General features: G+C 33.8%; 2 protein-coding genes across 2 annotated transcripts; both read right to left on the bottom strand.

Moving 5' to 3' along the window:
• Positions 1-24: 24 nt before the first annotated feature.
• LOC137708085 (peroxidase 3-like) lies at positions 25-1,872 on the bottom strand. The gene is made up of 4 exons (XM_068447075.1): positions 1,526-1,872; positions 1,235-1,426; positions 960-1,122; positions 25-596 (listed from the first exon to the last, which is right to left on the bottom strand). Exons 1-4 carry the CDS (start codon positions 1,763-1,765, stop codon positions 184-186), a joined length of 1,008 nt encoding a protein of 335 aa, XP_068303176.1. The 5' UTR covers positions 1,766-1,872; the 3' UTR covers positions 25-183.
• Positions 1,873-14,127: 12,255 nt separating this feature from the next.
• LOC137708610 (peroxidase 3-like) lies at positions 14,128-15,942 on the bottom strand. Its single transcript, XM_068447729.1, has 4 exons — positions 15,605-15,942; positions 15,314-15,505; positions 15,039-15,201; positions 14,128-14,675 (listed from the first exon to the last, which is right to left on the bottom strand). The coding sequence occupies exons 1-4, from the start codon at positions 15,812-15,814 to the stop codon at positions 14,263-14,265; spliced, it is 978 nt and encodes a 325-aa protein (XP_068303830.1). The 5' UTR covers positions 15,815-15,942; the 3' UTR covers positions 14,128-14,262.
• Positions 15,943-18,730: the final 2,788 nt, after the last annotated feature.

Raw genomic sequence — 18,730 nt, 5'->3', positions numbered from 1 at the left:
TGTACTAAATATTGAAAACCAATAAACTTTAAGATAGTAAACTGAAATTAATCCTTAATTTTATTCGCACAAAACAATATAATATCAAAAAGCATAACATGCGGTTTTACAATCATTATCAATTTTATCACACCCAAAAAAAAAAAAAAAAAAGACTGAAAATTAACCAAAGATTATCATTTTCTAGCTATTCACAACTGAACATTGCTTCCTAATCTCGCCAGCCGATCCAGTCTTAACGTTAGCCCGACCCATTTTCTCCATAGACTTTCCAAACTCATCGTAGAAGTTCTGCAGTGAACCTTTGAGCAGCTGGTTGATATAATTATAAGTTGTTGGGCTGGTTGCCAAGGCAGCATCGGATTGGAAGAGCGCTCGCCTTTTGAGCATATGCGTGTAGTAGCTTCGGTCAAAAGTCCTGAAGCTTCCAGGATCCATCTCAACAATTGTGGTGTTATCAGTTGGAGTTTTGCACTTGGCCTTGAGCTTCGCTGCGTATTGGGTGTCCAAAGCGGGGTCCTGGTCACCCACTCCGGTGAAATTGTAAAGGCGGTTTGAAAATGATGAGCAATGAGAGATCCCAATTGTGTGAGCACCTGAGAAGAAAAAAACCATATTAACGCATACGGTGTGATTAGATATGGTAGCATTACTGGCACTATTTGATTATTTCGTTGCCAAATGTATGACATATGTTTTTATCTATTTTATATGTGCACGTTAAAAGTTATTGTATATTGTTTTTGTAGTATACGTTGTTTGATTATAAATTAACATTTCGATTAAGTTAATTATTGTTTATAATTTGTAATTTTGATTCATAATCAATATAGGTCTGATAAGAGAACATTACCACGTATACATTGTGAGTCATACGTAACAGGTAAGATAATTATTTGGTAAAAAGATTCGTTTCCTTTATTTGCATATTTACTATTATGTTTAAGAATTAGCTTTACCAGATAGTAAGACCAAGTCCTTCAAATCAAGACCCACATTGGCAAAAAATCTTTGGAGATTGCTGACGTCGTAATTTGTGTGTGGAAGGTTGGCTACGGCTTCCGCCGCCCTTGCGATCACCCCATCTCTTCTACCTGTTGGAACCTTCCAAGTTGGACCTCCCTACACACCATGCCCAGAAAACAAATAAATAAACAAAGTTGAAATCCAATAAATAATTGGGACGTTTGATTATTTTGGTTTTTAAACTATGATGGTTGGTTGAAGATCTTACTGTTGCAACAATAGAATCTCTTGCTGCCAAAGCAACAACATCTGCGCATGAAACTATTCCAGGGCATTGAGCTTCAAGTCGGCTTTTTATTCTGTCGATGAAGTCAAACCCTCTGAGGGTTAGATTTGGGGAAGCATCTTTTTCAGCTTGGTTACTTGAAGTCGAGTTCAGAAGAACAGATGCATCACAACCCTAATAAGCAAAAATCATTCATTAGTTCCAAATTACAATTCTAACCCTAATGACTTGCAGAGAATGTTGGTCTGTAAAGAGAAGAAGATGGATACATACCCTGACAAAGCAATCATGGAAGTGCAACCTTAGGAGAGCAGCTGCAAGTGAGGGTGCGTTGTGGATGTGCTTCTCGACGTAGTCTTTCACAATCTTCTCTGCTTTCGGGCAGTTCTTGGCATAGAAACCCAGTTGCAACTGAGCCTCACTGAGGCCTATGATCACCAGAAGACATGAAACCAAAATCCCAGAAAATCGAGTCGACCCCATTTTTCGTTGCAACTGAGCTTCAACTTGCATTAATTTGGAGGAAAGAAACTTGATTTGAAAGTATTTGCAATTACAAAACTGTGGTTTGAAATTTATAGGCCTCCCCCAAGGCCCCAACTTCAACTATGTGGACCTCTGCAAGATAAGAAAATGCAAGGTGACGAAAATAGTCCACCTATCCAACTAACATGTGCTTGAAAGCGATGCTATATCATTTCTTTAGGGGTGACTTTGGATGCAGTCCCTATTTATCAACGTTCTTTGATTGAAACCTTATTGGTTTTTGGTTCAGAATAGTCCAAGCTTTAAATCCAGCTATTTTGTCCCAGTTTTGGAGCTGATATGGGTCCAAAATGTGGCTGTGCAGAATCCGCGACCTTGGTAATCAGGATTGCTTTCCCAGCTGATGCTGGACAGTGAAAGTGACATGCTCGGATGAACTTGTTGCGTGGTAGGAAATCCAAGGTTGACGCTTCTGCTACAAGTAGGATTCATGAATAAGCAGTTTGCATTACCATTCATGCCTGGCATCTATCTGATCCACAAGAGGATCCTGATGGTGATGCCTATGGAAAACAATACTCATGCGCTTTGTGAATAAATCCGGTCGAGTCAGAATGCAACCGGATATACAACGAAAGGAAAAGAATTCTGGTTCAGGCATTTTTATCAAACTCTTAGCTCATAGAATCATTCCTTGAACTTCAAAGCATAGAAATAATTATTTCTTGCAGTCAATCATAAAAAATTTGTTAATATGGTAACTAGCAGCTCCTAATAGTTACACGTTTTTTACCAAGTAATGTTAGAAATGGATTGCTAATAGCAGCAATTTGATTGTCACAGAGACAAGGAAAATTACTATATATCCTGTGCCAGCAGAATCATTTCATTCCATTTCTAATATATCATTAATTGGTGTAAAATTGACTGACTATTTGGTATCAATCACAATTGTTGAATCAATCAAAATTAACTATCGACCACATATTAATATTGATAACATAGTGAGCATATATTAATGACATAGAGACAAGTTAATTACGACGTATTGAAAATTTGACTACGTCAGAAATTGTGGTTTGAAAAACAACAATTTTGACCAATTCCTGTAATTAGTCATTATCTATTAATGACATAGAATAAAAGAAAGATACTTTCATGAGAAATATGATCCTGATTTATTAATGCATGATGCATTGCATGATTTTGCATCCATTGAAATTTGATGTGATTTCTTTCCATTCAAATTTCAATAATCAATTTCTTGCCATTGCCAACTTGCCGCCCTTTTTGAAAAAAAAAATGGAGGGAAAATGAAAATGTTAAGAAAAGTTGAAAATAAAACAAAAAATTGAGGGAATTAGGGAAAGATGTTGGAGGGAAAAGTGAAAATGATAAGAAAAAGTTGAAAAGGAAACAAAAAAGAGAGGGAAAAATGAAAATTAATAGAAGTGGTGAGAAATTTTTTTTTTTTTTTTAAGTTATTAACTTTTTATCACACACATTACTGTCATGACATATCTCACTATTTTTATAATGACACACGTGACACGTGATGTATGTACTATTCCGTGATCCAGTCAATTATAATTTATACATACAAAATAAATAGATTTAAATCTACTTAATAAATATATATACACACACACACACGGAACTTGATTGATGGCATACGAATTCTCCAAAACTAATTTCAACGATCCCAACCGTCAAACTTGTTTGTATATGCTTTGAGATCACATAAACAAAAAACCATAAAAAATAAACATTCAGAGATCAAGTAACGGGACAAAGCTTTTCAACGGTTATAAACGAAAAATCACGATTTAACGGTTATTTTAACTCCGATTTTGATGATTTTTTATAACTACACTCCTTGACCCTATATGAATACAATGAATGAATTCGATCTTCAATTTAAAATATTTACACAAGTGGATACCACAAAATCTTATGTTATACTTAATGAAAGTATAAATAAACTCTAAGTGTTAGTCAATCTATCGTTTTACGAATTCTCCAAAACTAATTTCAACGATCCAAACCGTCAAAATTGTTTGTATATGCTTGGAGATCACATCAGCAAAAAATCACAAAAAAAAAAACATTCAAAGATCAAGTAACGGGACAAAGCTTTTCAACGGTTATAAACGAAAAATCACGATTTAACGGTTATTTTAACTCCGATTTTGATGATTTTTTATAACTACACTCCTTCACCCAATATGAATACAATGAATGAATTCGATCTTCAATTTAAAATATTTACACAAGTGGATACCACAAAATCTTATGTTATACTTAATAAAAGTATAAATAAATTTTAAGTGTTAGTCAATCTATCGTTTTACGAATTCTCCAAAACTAATTTCAACGATCCAAACAGTCAAAATTGTTTGTATATGCTTGGAGATCACATCAGCAAAAAATCACAAAAAAAAAAACATTCAGAGATCAAGTAACGGGACAAAGCTTTTCAACGGTTATAAACGAAAAATCACGATTTAACGGTTATTTTAACTCCGATTTTGATGATTTTTTATAACTACACTCCTTGACCCTATATGAATACAATGAATGAATTCGATCTTCAATTTAAAATATTTACACAAGTGGATACCACAAAATCTTATGTTATACTTAATAAAAGTATAAATAAACTCTAAGTGTTAGTCAATCTATCGTTTTACGAATTCTCCAAAACTAATTTCAAGGATCCAAACCGTCAAAATTGTTTGTATATGCTTGGAGATCACATCAGCAAAAAATCACAAAAAAAATACATTCACAGATCAAGTAACGGGACAAAGCTTTTCAACGGTTATAAACGAAAAATCACGATTTAACGGTTATTTTAACTCCGATTTTGATGATTTTTTATAACTACACTCATTGACCCTATATGAATACAATGAATGAATTCGATCTTCAATTTAAAATATTTACACAAGTGGATACCACAAAATCTTATGTTATACTTAATGAAAGTATAAATAAACTCTCAGTGTTAGTCAATCTATCGTTTTACGAATTCTCCAAAACTAATTTCAACGATCCAAACCGTCAAAATTGTTTGTATATGCTTGGAGATCACATCAGCAAAAAATCACAAAAAAAAAAACATTCAAAGATCAAGTAACGGGACAAAGCTTTTCAACGGTTATAAACGAAAAATCACGATTTAACGGTTATTTTAACTCCGATTTTGATGATTTTTTTATAACTACACTCCTTGACCCTATATGAATACAATGAATGAATTCGATCTTCAATTTAAAATATTTACACAAGTGGATACCACAAAATCTTATGTTATACTTAATAAAAGCATAAATAAATTCTAAGTGTTAGTCAATCTATCGTTTTACGAATTCTCCAAAACTAATTTCAACGATCCAAACCGTCAAAATTGTTTGTATATGCTTGGAGATCACATCAGCAAAAAATCACAAAAAAAAAAACATTCACAGATCAAGTAACGGGACAAAGCTTTTCAACGGTTATAAACGAAAAATCACGATTTAACGGTTATTTTAACTCCGATTTTGATGATTTTTTATAACTACACTCCTTGACCCTATATGAATACAATGAATGAATTCGATCCTCAATTTAAAATATTTACACAAGTGGATACCACAAAATCTTATGTTATACTTAATAAAAGTATAAATAAACTCTAAGTGTTAGTCAATCTATCGTTTTACGAATTCTCCAAAACTAATTTCAAGGATCCAAACCGTCAAAATTGTTTGTATATGCTTGGAGATCACATCAGCAAAAAATCACAAAAAAAAAAAACATTCAGAGATCAAGTAACGGGACAAAGCTTTTCAACGGTTATAAACGAAAAATCACGATTTAACGGTTATTTTAACTCCGATTTTGATGATTTTTTATAACTACACTCCTTGACCCTATATGAATACAATGAATGAATTCGATCTTCAATTTAAAATATTTACACAAGTGGATACCACAAAATCTTATGTTATACTTAATGAAAGTATAAATAAACTCTAAGTGTTAGTCAATCTATCGTTTTACGAATTCTCCAAAACTAATTTCAACGATCCAAACCGTCAAAATTGTTTGTATATGCTTGGAGATCACATCAGCAAAAAATCACAAAAAAAAAACATTCACAGATCAAGTAACGGGACAAAGCTTTTCAACGGTTATAAACGAAAAATCACGATTTAACGGTTATTTTAACTCCGATTTTGATGATTTTTTATAACTACACTCATTGAGCCTATATGAATACAATGAATGAATTCGATCTTCAATTTAAAATATTTACACAAGTGGATACCACAAAATCTTATGTTATACTTAATGAAAGTATAAATAAACTCCAAGTGTTAGTCAATCTATCGTTTTACGAATTCTCCAAAACTAATTTCAACGATCCAAACAGTCAAAATTGTTTGTATATGCTTGGAGATCACATCAGCAAAAAATCACAAAAAAAAAAACATTCAAAGATCAAGTAACGGGACCAAGCTTTTCAACGGTTATAAACGAAAAATCACGATTTAACGGTTATTTTAACTCCGATTTTGATGATTTTTTATAACTACTCCTTGACCCTATATGAATACAATGAATGAATTCGATCTTCAATTTAAAATATTTACACAAGTGGATACGACACAATCTTATGTTATACTTAATAAAAGTATAAATAAACTCTAAGTGTTAGTCAATCTATCGTTTTACGAATTCTCCAAAACTAATTTCAAGGATCCAAACCGTCAAAATTGTTTGTATATGCTTGGAGATCACATCAGCAAAAAATCACAAAAAAAAAAAACATTCAGAGATCAAGTAACGGGACAAAGCTTTTCAACGGTTATAAACAAAAAATCACGATTTAACGGTTATTTTAATTCCGATTTTGATGATTTTTTATAACTACACTCCTTGACCCTATATGAATACAATGAATGAATTCGATCTTCAATTTAAAATATTTACACAAGTGGATACCACAAAATCTTATGTTATACTTAATGAAAGTATAAATAAACTCTAAGTGTTAGTCAATCTATCGTTTTACGAATTCTCCAAAACTAATTTCAACGATCCAAACAGTCAAAATTGTTTGTATATGCTTGGAGATCACATCAGCAAAAAATACAAAAAAAAAAACATTCAAAGATCAAGTAACGGGACAAAGCTTTTCAACGGTTATAAACGAAAAATCACGATTTAACGGTTATTTTAACTCCGATTTTGATGATTTTTTATAACTACACTCCTTGACCCTATATGAATACAATGAATGAATTCGATCTTCAATTTAAAATATTTACACAAGTGGATACCACAAAATCTTATGTTATACTTAATAAAAGTATAAATAAATTCTAAGTGTTAATCAATCTATCGTTTTACGAATTCTCCAAAACTAATTTCAAGGATCCAAACCGTCAAAATTGTTTGTATATGCTTGGAGATCACATCAGCAAAAAATCACAAAAAAAAAACATTCAGAGATCAAGTAACGGGACAAAGCTTTTCAACGGTTATAAACGAAAAATCACGATTTAACGGTTATTTGAACTCCGATTTTGATGATTTTTTATAACTACACTCCTTGACCCTATATGAATAAAATGAATGAATTCGATCTTCAATTTAAAATATTTACACAAGTGGATACCACAAAATCTTATGTTATACTTAATGAAAGTATAAATAAATTCTAAGTATTAGTCAATCTATCGTTTTACGAATTCTCCAAAACTAATTTCTACGATCCAAACCGTCAAAATTGTTTGTATATGCTTGGAGATCACATCAGAAAAAAATCACAAAAAAAAAAAATTCAAAGATCAAGTAACGGGACCAAGCTTTTCAACGGTTATAAACGAAAAATCACGATTTAACGGTTATTTTAACTCCGATTTTGATGATTTTTTATAACTACACTCCTTGACCCTATATGAATACAATGAATGAATTCGATCTTCAATTTAAAATATTTACACAAGTGGATACCACAAAATCTTATGTTATACTTAATGAAAGTATAAATAAACTCTAAGTGTTAGTCAATCTATCGTTTTACGAATTCTCCAAAACTAATTTCAACGATCCAAACCGTCAAAATTTTTTGTATATGCTTGGAGATCACATCAGCAAAAAATCACAAAAAAAAAAACATTCAAAGATCAAGTAACGGGACCAAGCTTTTCAACGGTTATAAACGAAAAACCACGATTTAACGGTTATTTTAACTCCGATTTTGATGATTTTTTATAACTACACTCCTTGACCCTATATGAATACAATGAATGAATTCGATCTTCAATTTAAAATATTTACACAAGTGGATACCACAAAATCTTATGTTATACTTAATGAAAGTATAAATAAACTCTAAGTGTTAGTCAATCTATCGTTTTACGAATTCTCCAAAACTAATTTCAACGATCCAAACAGTCAAAATTGTTTGTATATGCTTGGAGATCACATCAGCAAAAAATCACAAAAAAAAAACATTCAGAGATGAAGTAACGGGACAAAGCTTTTCAACGGTTATAAACGAAAAATCACGATTTAACGGTTATTTTAACTCCGATTTTGATGATTTTTTATAACTACACTCCTTGACCCTATATGAATATAATGAATGAATTCGATCTTCAATTTAAAATATTTACACAAGTGGATACCACAAAATCTTATGTTATACTTAATAAAAGTATAAATAAACTCTAAGTGTTAGTCAATCTATCGTTTTACGAATTCTCCAAAACCAATTTCAACCATCCAAACCGTCAAAATTGTTTGTATATGCTTGGAGATCACATCATCAAAAAATCACAAAAAAAAAAACATTCAAAGATCAAGTAACGGGACCAAGCTTTTCAACGGTTATAAACGAAAAATCACGATTTAACGGTTATTTTAACTCCGATTTTGATGATTTTTTATAACTACACTCCTTGACCCTATATGAATAAAATGAATGAATTCGATCTTCAATTTAAAATATTTACACAAGTGGATACCACAAAATCTTATGTTATACTTAATGAAAGTATAAATAAATTCTAAGTATTAGTCAATCTATCGTTTTACGAATTCTCCAAAATTAATTTCTACGATCCAAACCGTCAAAATTGTTTGTATATGCTTGGAGATCACATCAGAAAAAAATCACAAAAAAAAAAACATTCAAAGATCAAGTAACGGGACCAAGCTTTTCAACGGTTATAAACGAAAAATCACGATTTAACGGTTATTTTAACTCCGATTTTGATGATTTTTTATAACTACACTCCTTGACCCTATATGAATACAATGAATGAATTCGATCTTCAATTTAAAATATTTACACAAGTGGATACCACAAAATCTTATGTTATACTTAATGAAAGTATAAATAAACTCTAAGTGTTAGTCAATCTATCGTTTTACGAATTCTCCAAAACTAATTTCAACGATCCAAACAGTCAAAATTGTTTGTATATGCTTGGAGATCACATCAGCAAAAAATCACAAAAAAAAACCATTCAAAGATCAAGTAACGGGACGAAGCTTTTCAACGGTTATAAACGAAAAATCACGATTCAACGGTTATTTTAACTCCGATTTTGATGATTTTTTATAACTACACTCCTTGACCCTATATGAATACAATGAATGAATTCGATCTTCAATTTAAAATATTTACACAAGTGGATACCACAAAATCTTATGTTATACTTAATAAAAGTATAAATAAACTCTAAGTGTTAGTCAATCTATCGTTTTACGAATTCTCCAAAACTAATTTCAATGATCCAAACCGTCAAAATTGTTTGTATATGCTTGGAGATCACATCAGCAAAAAATCACAAAAAAAAAAAACATTCAGAGATCAAGTAACGGGACAAAGCTTTTCAACGGTTATAAACGAAAAATCACGATTGAACGGTTATTTTAACTCCGATTTTGATGATTTTTTATAACTACACTCCTTGACCCTATATGAATACAATGAATGAATTCGATCTTCAATTTAAAATATTTACACAAGTGGATACCACAAAATCTTATGTTATACTTAATGAAAGTATAAATAAACTCTAAGTGTTAGTCAATCTATCGTTTTACGAATTCTCCAAAACTAATTTCAACGATCCAAACCGTCAAAATTGTTTGTATATGCTTGGAGATCACATCAGCAAAAAATCACAAAAAAAAAACATTCAGAGATCAAGTAACGGGACAAAGCTTTTCAACGGTTATAAACGAAAAATCACGATTTAACGGTTATTTTAACTCCGATTTTGATGATTTTTTATAACTACACTCCTTGACCCTATATGAATACAATGAATGAATTCGATCTTCAATTTAAAATATTTACACAAGTGGATACCAAAAAATCTTATGTTATACTTAATAAAAGTATAAATAAACTCTAAGTGTTAGTCAATCTATCGTTTTACGAATTCTCCAAAACTAATTTCAATGATCCAAACCGTCAAAATTGTTTGTATATGCTTGGAGATCACATCAGCAAAAAATCACAAAAAAAAAAACATTCAAAGATCAAGTAACGGGACCAAGCTTTTCAACGGTTATAAACGAAAAATCACGATTTAACGGTTATTTTAACTCCGATTTTGATGATTTTTTATAACTACACTCCTTGACCCTATATGAATACAATGAATGAATTTGATCTTCAATTTAAAATATTTACACAAGTGGATACCACAAAATCTTATGTTATACTTAATAAAAGTATAAATAAACTCTAAGTGTTAGTCAATCTATCGTTTTACGAATTCTCCAAAACTAATTTCAACGATCCAAACCGTCAAAATTGTTTGTATATGCTTGGAGATCACATCAGCAAAAAATCACAAAAAAAAAAAACATTTAGAGATCAAGTAACGGGACAAAGCTTTTCAACGGTTATAAACGAAAAATCACGATTTAACGGTTATTTTAACTCCGATTTTGATGATTTTTTATAACTACAGTCCTTGACCTATATGAATACAATGAATGAATTCGATCTTCAATTTAAAATATTTACACAAGTGGATACCACAAAATCTTATGTTATACTTAATGAAAGTATAAATAAACTCTAAGTGTTAGTCAATCTATCGTTTTACGAATTCTCCAAAACTAATTTCAACGATCCAAACCGTCAAAATTGTTTGTATATGCTTGGATTTTCGAGTGTAGATATAGTACTTGAACGAGAAATGTTTTAATGTTTTGGAGTAATATTTATGTGGCAATGTGTGGTATGTGCAAATTTTAAAAAATATATTTTTTTCTTAACGGGTCATAACGGGTCGGGTCACTTTACCCGTTGGGTAAAGTGACACGACCTGTTAAGGACCCGTTAAGATAACGGGTGTGACACGACACGACCCGTTAAGATAACAGGTATTACACGAAAACGACACGACCCGTTTGCCAGGCCTAGGCAATATGGACAAAAGTTACATTCGTTTTCAAATGGCATGCTTGATTCATTCAAAATGACCAGAGAATTAACTGCTCTAATTAGTAATTCCACACTTTGAGAACTTGAGACCTTGGACTGATATGCATTTCTGAGATTTATTTTTATATTTTTTTTTATAGAATATTTAAGGGTGGTTTTAAACTTTTAGTGTAATTATAAAAGTATGGGTCTTTGATTCCATATAAATTGCTATTTATATATGTGAATTCAAGAGGGGAACATTTGTATGTGGAGGGAATAAGGAGGGGTGGCTTTGAGAAGGTTTGGCTATCTATTTTATCTGTAGTTCTTCATTTCACTTAATTAAAAATGAATTATTAATTTTTCAATTTTAAAACAAAAGATAAAAGAAAATCTTATGTACTTAATTATATATATAATGTGTGTAGGTAGTTACAGAGAAGAAATGGAGGGAAGTGGGAGGTGCTTTCATGTTCTCCCCAACAACAACAAGCGCTTTGTTTGTGCTGAGGAAACATTACTTAACCCTTCTCTACCATTACAGACAGGTTCACTTTTTTAGGCACAGGGTTCTTTATCTACCCCCACACCCTCACCCTCTGGTACTCATTTACTTCTTACTGCTCTTATCTTTTACGTTTTTTTTTTTTTTTACTGATGCAATTGCCTTTTGATTTTTGTATCTTGACTGCGGATATCATATGTGACTTTTTTGCTCATAAGTGCTTCCTTTTTCAGGATCTTTTTGCACTGCCGGCTTTTGCTTTTATGTTTTTGGAGGTTCTGAAAAAGTTCAGAGCTATTGAAATGTTACTACTTACAAGTTCATATTTTTGCAGTATTTTTTGTTGCAGTCCTCGCAACCTTCTCATTCTTGAACATTATATATGATCATGCTCTACAATGAGTAGCCTGTTCTGGCAAGGCTGTGCCCTGTTATTTCTAAAGTGCAAGGTTGACTTGGTAATTAAGATGCCTTACATTTAAGAAACTAGGTGTAGATAACGGCTTAGATGAGAAGTTTTTAGTTTGCCATCCTGATATTCGAGACACACAATTGGTATAGTATGCCACTGTCTCACATTTATAAATCGTCATCGTAGTAAATCATAAGCCATAAATCATAATTTATAAATCTGGTAAAGTCTGTACTAAGACCGGATCATAAAAATATCATATCCCAAACTCGGAGACATGATACACCATTTAATTTTATTTAACCTTTTGGCTGCATCTAACTTTCGAGTTAGATTGCCTACGTACCCTCCAAAGAGATCGAACCAATTATATATCACCATTTTGTTAAACTCAAAATAGAAATCTTGTGTTTGCAATGACTTTCAAAATTTCTCATTCAATTCTCATTTTCATTTCTTAGGTCGATTATGCCGTAATAGACATTTGCTTCAACAATAATATATCCAAACCAAAATCAAGTCTACTCTTCTCTTAAGAAAACCCACTTTCTTCAAATACTTGAACCCAGACAAAATCTAATTAGAATTTCCTCATTTTTCTATACAACTCCTACATGCAAACAACCTTAACTTTTGATAAACAATTCTTAATTTCTTATAAAGCTTCACCACCAAATCTTCCCAACATCAAACAAATAGCCATCAGTTTCTTCCCCAACAGCATAATCATACCAGGCAATTGTGTTCCTACTTCTTATGTCCAACCAACTCCATTCATGCATAAAGTACAATAAAGAAACTTAATTTCTATTTAATCATCCTTATTGCTAAAACCCAATTGCAAGTATAAAAATCCATACAAACTTCACCTATCAGTTTGTAGAAAATTAAACCAGAAAAGAAAGGTAACAAAGCAAAATTAATCCACACCTGAACCGAAGCACGACCTTCCTCCGAAACAACAGCAGCAGCAATCCAAGTAATGTGAGAATGGTGCCAATTCATACTCACATTGCAGGTGACTCCAGAAGCAATAACGGCAATTCCGTCGTCTCCCAGCTCGAAACGCTACGGACCCACATAGATTCCATATATAGTGACGTTGAAGCATTTCCTAGAACGGGATTCTCTTGGATTTCGAAGTTTTGGGGAGCTGGAGTGGAATTATTGAGGAAACGGCCTGAGTTACGGCCAAGACCGTAAGAAAATCGCGACCCCTTTTTGGGAGGTGATGATGGATGTGAAGGCTTTGTCAGCGGCTTCCCCCTTCCCGTCAACCCTCTCTCTACCTGCAACCCATCAACCCCTCTGTGAACCATGCCTCTGACGACATCGACAGCCGGAGGCAGCATGGCCCACTCATTGAATTAATGGCATAGCCATAAATAGAGCGAAACTAAAGAAGCTAAAGAAGCCTGTGGGAGCCAGAAAAGGTAGACAAAGAGAAGGACGTGGTGTGGCCACCCGAGCAGGTGTGAACACCGAAACTCTACGCACATTCCCAATTAAAGACCGCAACAGTTCGCAGTCAATAGAGATTGCAGATCGAAACGGAAATGAGATCCATTTTTTCCTTATTAGGCGAGGACTTCAAGGAATTTGCTGGGTTGCTTCGTGATCGGCTACGAAATGCTGCTGCTGTCCGATGGGAACGGCGATTTCACGAGGGCGATCGGCGACTGTAGGGCGTCGAAGGAAATCTGGGATTGGGTTTTTTTGGGGTGGACCGGTGGAGTCGAAGAGGGAGGGGGAAGGGTGGGTAAGGGGGCGGGGGGTGGCGGCGGGTTTCGGTAGGGATGAGGGAGAAGACCAAAAGTTTTTATTTTTTTTTTATTTTTTATTTTTTAATGTCCAACAGTCTAGTCATTGTCCACTTGATTATCAGTTAACGGTAAATTTACAAGCAACCTTAACCGATACATGAAAATATTCCAAAATTATAATTTTATGTACCACTCTAAGATGAAAAAATTTTCATGTACCAAATATTGAAAACCAATAAATTTTAAGATAGTAAACTGAGATTAACCCTTGATTTTATTCGCACAAAACAATATAATATCAAAAAGCATAACATGCGGTTTTACAATCATTATCAATTTTATCACACCAAAAAAAAAAAAAAAAAAGACGGAAAATTAACCAGAGATTATCATTTTCTAGCTATTCACAACTGAACATTGCTTCCTAATCTCGCCAGCCGATCCAGTCTTAACGTTAGCCCGACCCATTTTCTCCATAGACTTTCCAAACTCATCGTAGAAGTTCTGCAGTGAACCTTTGAGCAGCTGGTTGATATAATTATAAGTTGTTGGGCTGGTTGCCAAAGCAGCATCGGATTGGAAGAGCGCTCGCCTTTTGAGCATATGTGTGTAGTAGCTTCGGTCAAAAGTCCTGAAGCTTCCAGGATCCATCTCAACAATTGTGGTGTTATCAGTTGGAGTTTTGCACTTGGCCTTGAGCTTCGCTACGTATTGGGTGTTCAAAGCGGGGTCCTGGTCACCCACTCCGGTGAAATTGTAAAGGCGGTTTGAAAATGATGAGCAATGAGAGATCCCAATTGTGTGAGCACCTGAGAAGAGAAAAATCATATTAACGCATACGGTGTGATTAGATATGGTAGCATTACTGGCACTATTTGATTATTTCGTTGCCAAATGTATTACATATGTTTTTATCTATTTTATATGTGCATGTTAAAAGTTATTGTATATTGTTTTTGTAGTATACATTGTTTGATTATAAATTAACATTTCGATTAAGTTAATTATTGTTTATAATTTGTAATTTTCATTCGTAATCAACATAGGTCTGATAAGAGAATATTACTACGTATACATTGTGAGTCATTTGTAACATGTAAGATAATTATTTGGTAAGAAGATTCGTTTCCTTTATTTGCATATTTACTATTATGTTTAAGAATTAGCTTTACCAGATAGTAAGACCAAGTCCTTCAAATCAAGACCCACGTTGGCAAAAAATCTTTGGAGATTGCTGACGTCGAAAGTTGGCTGTGGAAGGTTGGCTACGGCTTCCGCCGCCCTTGCGATCACCCCATCTCTTCTACCTGTTGGAACCTTCCAAGTTGGACCTCCCTACACACCATGCCCAGAAAACAAATAAATAAACAAAGTTGAAATCCAATAAATAATTGGGACGTTTGATTATTTTGGTTTTTAAACTATGATGGTTGGTTGGAGATCTTACTGTTGCAACAATAGAATCTCTTGCTGCCAAAGCAACAACATCTGCGCATGAAACTATTCCAGGGCATTGAGCTTCAAGTCGGCTTTTTATTCTGTCGATGAAGTCAAACCCTCTGAGGGTTAGATTTGGGGAAGCATCTTTTTCAGCTTGGTTACTTGAAGTCGAGTTCAGAAGAACAGATGCATCACAACCCTAATAAGAAAAAATCATTCATTAGTTCCAAATTACAATTCTAACCCTAATGACTTGCAGAGAATGTTGGTATGTAAAGAGAAGAAGATGGATACATACCCTGACAAAGCAATCATGGAAGTGCAACCTTAGGAGAGCAGCTGCAAGTGAGGGTGCATTGTGGATGTGCTTCTCGACGTAGTCTTTCACAATCTTCTCTGCTTTCGGGCAGTTCTTGGCATAGAAACCCAGTTGCAACTGAGCCTCACTGAGGCCTATGATCACCAGAAGACATGAAACCAAAATCCCAGAAAATCGAGTCGACCCCATTTTTCGTTGCAACTGAGCTTCAACTTGTATTAATTTGGAGGAAAGAAACTTGATTTGAAAGTATTTGCAATTACAAAACTGTGGTTTGAAATTTATAGGCCTCCCCCAAGGCCCCAACTTCAACTATGTGGACCTCTGCAAGATATGAAAATGCAAGGTGACGAAAATAGTCCACCTATCCAACTAACATGTGCTTGGAAGCGATGCTATATCATTTCTTTAGGGGTGACTTTGGATGCTGTCCCTATTTATGAACGTTCTTTGATTGAAACCTTGTTGGTGTTTGGTTTGGAATAGTCCAAAAGTTTTAAATCCAGCTATTTTGCCCCAGTTTTGGAGCTGATATGGGTCCAAAATGTGGCTGTGCAAAATTTTGGGCGAATTGACCAAGTCAATTTAGAATTATGTTTCCTATTTTATTTCAATTTGTTTGATTTCCTAGTTTGATTCTAAGACCCTTTACTAGGATGATTTAATTAGAGTAGTGTAAATAAGCTATTGTGGCTTTCTTGTTCTTTACGCAAGATTGGAGAGAAGAATTTGGCTAAAGCTTTGAGATTTTCAGACTTTATTCTACAAGAAAAACTCGCACGTACTTGGCAATCCTGATTACCAAGGTCGTGGATTGTCACCAGCCTCCAAAGTTGATTCCCAAGGCTCTCCGGTTAGAAAGACTGGTGACAATCCACGACCTTGGTAATCAGGATTGCTTTCCCAGCTGATGCTGGACAGTGAAAGTGGCATGCTCGGATGAACTTTTTGCGTGGTAGGAAATCCAAGGTTGACGCTTCTGCTACAAGTAGGATTCATGAATAAGCAGTTTGCATTACCATTCATGCCTGGCATCTATCTGATCCACAAGAGGATCCTGATGGTGATGCCTATGGAAAACAATAGTCATTGTGAATAAATCCGGTCGAGTCAGAATGCAACCGGATATACAACGAAAGGAAAAGAATTCTGGTTCAGGCATTTTTATCAAACTCTTAGCTCATAGAATCATTCCTTGAACTTCAAAGCATAGAAATAATTATTTCTTGCAGTCAATCATAAAAAAATTTGTTAATATGGTAACTAGCAGCTCCTAATAGTTACACGTTTTTACCAAGTAATGTGTAGAAATGGATTGCTAATAGCAGCAATTTGATTGTCACAGAGACAAGGAAAATTACTATATATCCTGTGCCAGCAGAATCATTTCATTCCATTTCTAATATATCATTAATTGGTGTAAAATTGACTGACTATTTGCTATCAATCACAATTGTTGAATCAATCAAAATTAACTATCGACCACATATTAATATTGATAACATAGTGATCATATATTAATGACATAGAGACAAGTTAATTACGACGTATTGAAAATTTGACTACGTCAGAAATTGTGGTTTGAAAAACAACAATTTTGACCAATTCCTGTAATTAGTCATTATCTATCAATGACATAGAATAAAAGAAAGATACTTTCATGAGAAAATATGATCCTGATTTATTACTAATGCAAGTCTGATCCTGATTTATTGCCACTACAGCTGATCCAAGTGGCTGATCCCAGTTACTACTTTCAAAATTAGCAAGTCAATGCATGAGTCCTATGCCCCCCCTGTTGGGTCTTTCCTCCTAGCTATAATCTATGACTGGAAATCCTAGTTCATTGCGGGAATCCGTAGCGTTTTATGGTTTCAAGCTCCAACCACAAAAAAGCTTGCTCTTATCCTTCATCATTTTCAAACAAACAAACAAAAACAAAACATATCAGCAACACAACATTAATTAAAAAATCGCAGATCAAGAAACACAAATATCTAACCAAGAACCTCAGTAATATGCTCCAAAACAACAGTAGTGTATAGTTACAAACTGATAGTGTGAAGAACTTTATTCTATTTTCATTTCATTTGGAAAAAATTGCGTAAAATATATTTTTATATATTTATACGTATACGTAACATAACCGGAACAACTAATTAGAGTAATTGCAAGCGCTCACCGGCCGGAAATGGAGCGAATTCCTGCCGAAACCATCAAAACAATATCAGCCAGGATCAACAAACATGCATTCCATTGGTGAGCGCATCAAATTCAAGATTTTTTTAATTATTAAAAATGATTTTTTCAAATCGAAAATAAGAAGTATCGACGGTCAGAAGGTACGTAGTAGCAGCAAAAATGGGGTAGCCTAGCCGGGTAGGTTTGCATTTGTTGTCATTCAATGAGGGTTTCGAGGATGGAGGCTCTGAGAGAGAGTGAGAGAGAGAGAGAGAGAGAGAGAGAGAGAGAGAGAGAGAGAGAGAGAGAGCACAACGGGGAGGGGTAGGGTCTCAACGCTATTCCTACATATGGATTTCACAAGTGTGAGAGGTGGGGATGGTAAGAGAAAACCATAAGGGTCATCAGGATTTCTGGGAGAAGGGTAGGTGTCATGAATAGAGGCAACTGAGGGTGATGTCTGCCGGATCTTGCGCTTCATGCCTGATTTCCAAAGATAAGTTGACTTTTTAGTGTAAAAATGTGATTTTTCGTTAAAGTGAATAACAGTGGTAGCTTTTCGTTAAAGTTCTCTTTTTTAATTCAGTTCTGCTTTTTTACTGTGAATTATTTTCGAATTTTTTAGTACGTTAGGTCAGGTTTTGGGGGATTCATCTCTCTATTTATTGTTGGGGTGAAAAACTTAGAGTACACAACTCTAGCACAAGTGTTGGAGAGACAATACAAGTAAACAAATTACTTGTATTACACAAATAAATAGTACAACACTCTCAAAGGACACTCTTAGAAGCAATGACGCTCACTTACTTTCTAGAGACACACTCTAGATCACTCACACTACTACAAGACTATTCTTGCTTCTCACTCTTACTTGATTGCTTGCTTGCTTGATTACAAGCTTACTTGGTTGCCTACTTTTACTTC

This window comes from Pyrus communis, chromosome 11 (assembly GCF_963583255.1).
Source record: "Pyrus communis chromosome 11, drPyrComm1.1, whole genome shotgun sequence".
In the NCBI taxonomy this organism is placed as follows: Eukaryota; Viridiplantae; Streptophyta; class Magnoliopsida; order Rosales; family Rosaceae; genus Pyrus; species Pyrus communis.
Note: the sequence above shows the minus strand (reverse complement) of the source record. Positions and strands in the feature narration are given on the sequence as shown.

Excerpts from the sequence above, each read along its gene's own strand:
- LOC137708610 (XM_068447729.1), bottom strand. The coding sequence starts at position 15,814 with ATGGGGTCGACTCGATTTTCTGGGATTTTGGTTTCATGTCTTCTGGTG. Across the intron at positions 15,202-15,313 it reads GAGATTCTATTGTTGCAACA|GGAGGTCCAACTTGGAAGGT; the intron begins GTAAGATCTCCA and ends CATGGTGTGTAG. Across the intron at positions 14,676-15,038 it reads GGACTTGGTCTTACTATCTG|GTGCTCACACAATTGGGATC; the intron begins GTAAAGCTAATT and ends TTCTCTTCTCAG.
- LOC137708085 (XM_068447075.1), bottom strand. The coding sequence starts at position 1,765 with ATGCAAGTTGAAGCTCAGTTGCAACGAAAAATGGGGTCGACTCGATTT. Across the intron at positions 1,427-1,525 it reads TCCATGATTGCTTTGTCAGG|GGTTGTGATGCATCTGTTCT; the intron begins GTATGTATCCAT and ends TTTGCTTATTAG. Across the intron at positions 597-959 it reads GGACTTGGTCTTACTATCTG|GTGCTCACACAATTGGGATC; the intron begins GTAAAGCTAATT and ends TTTTCTTCTCAG.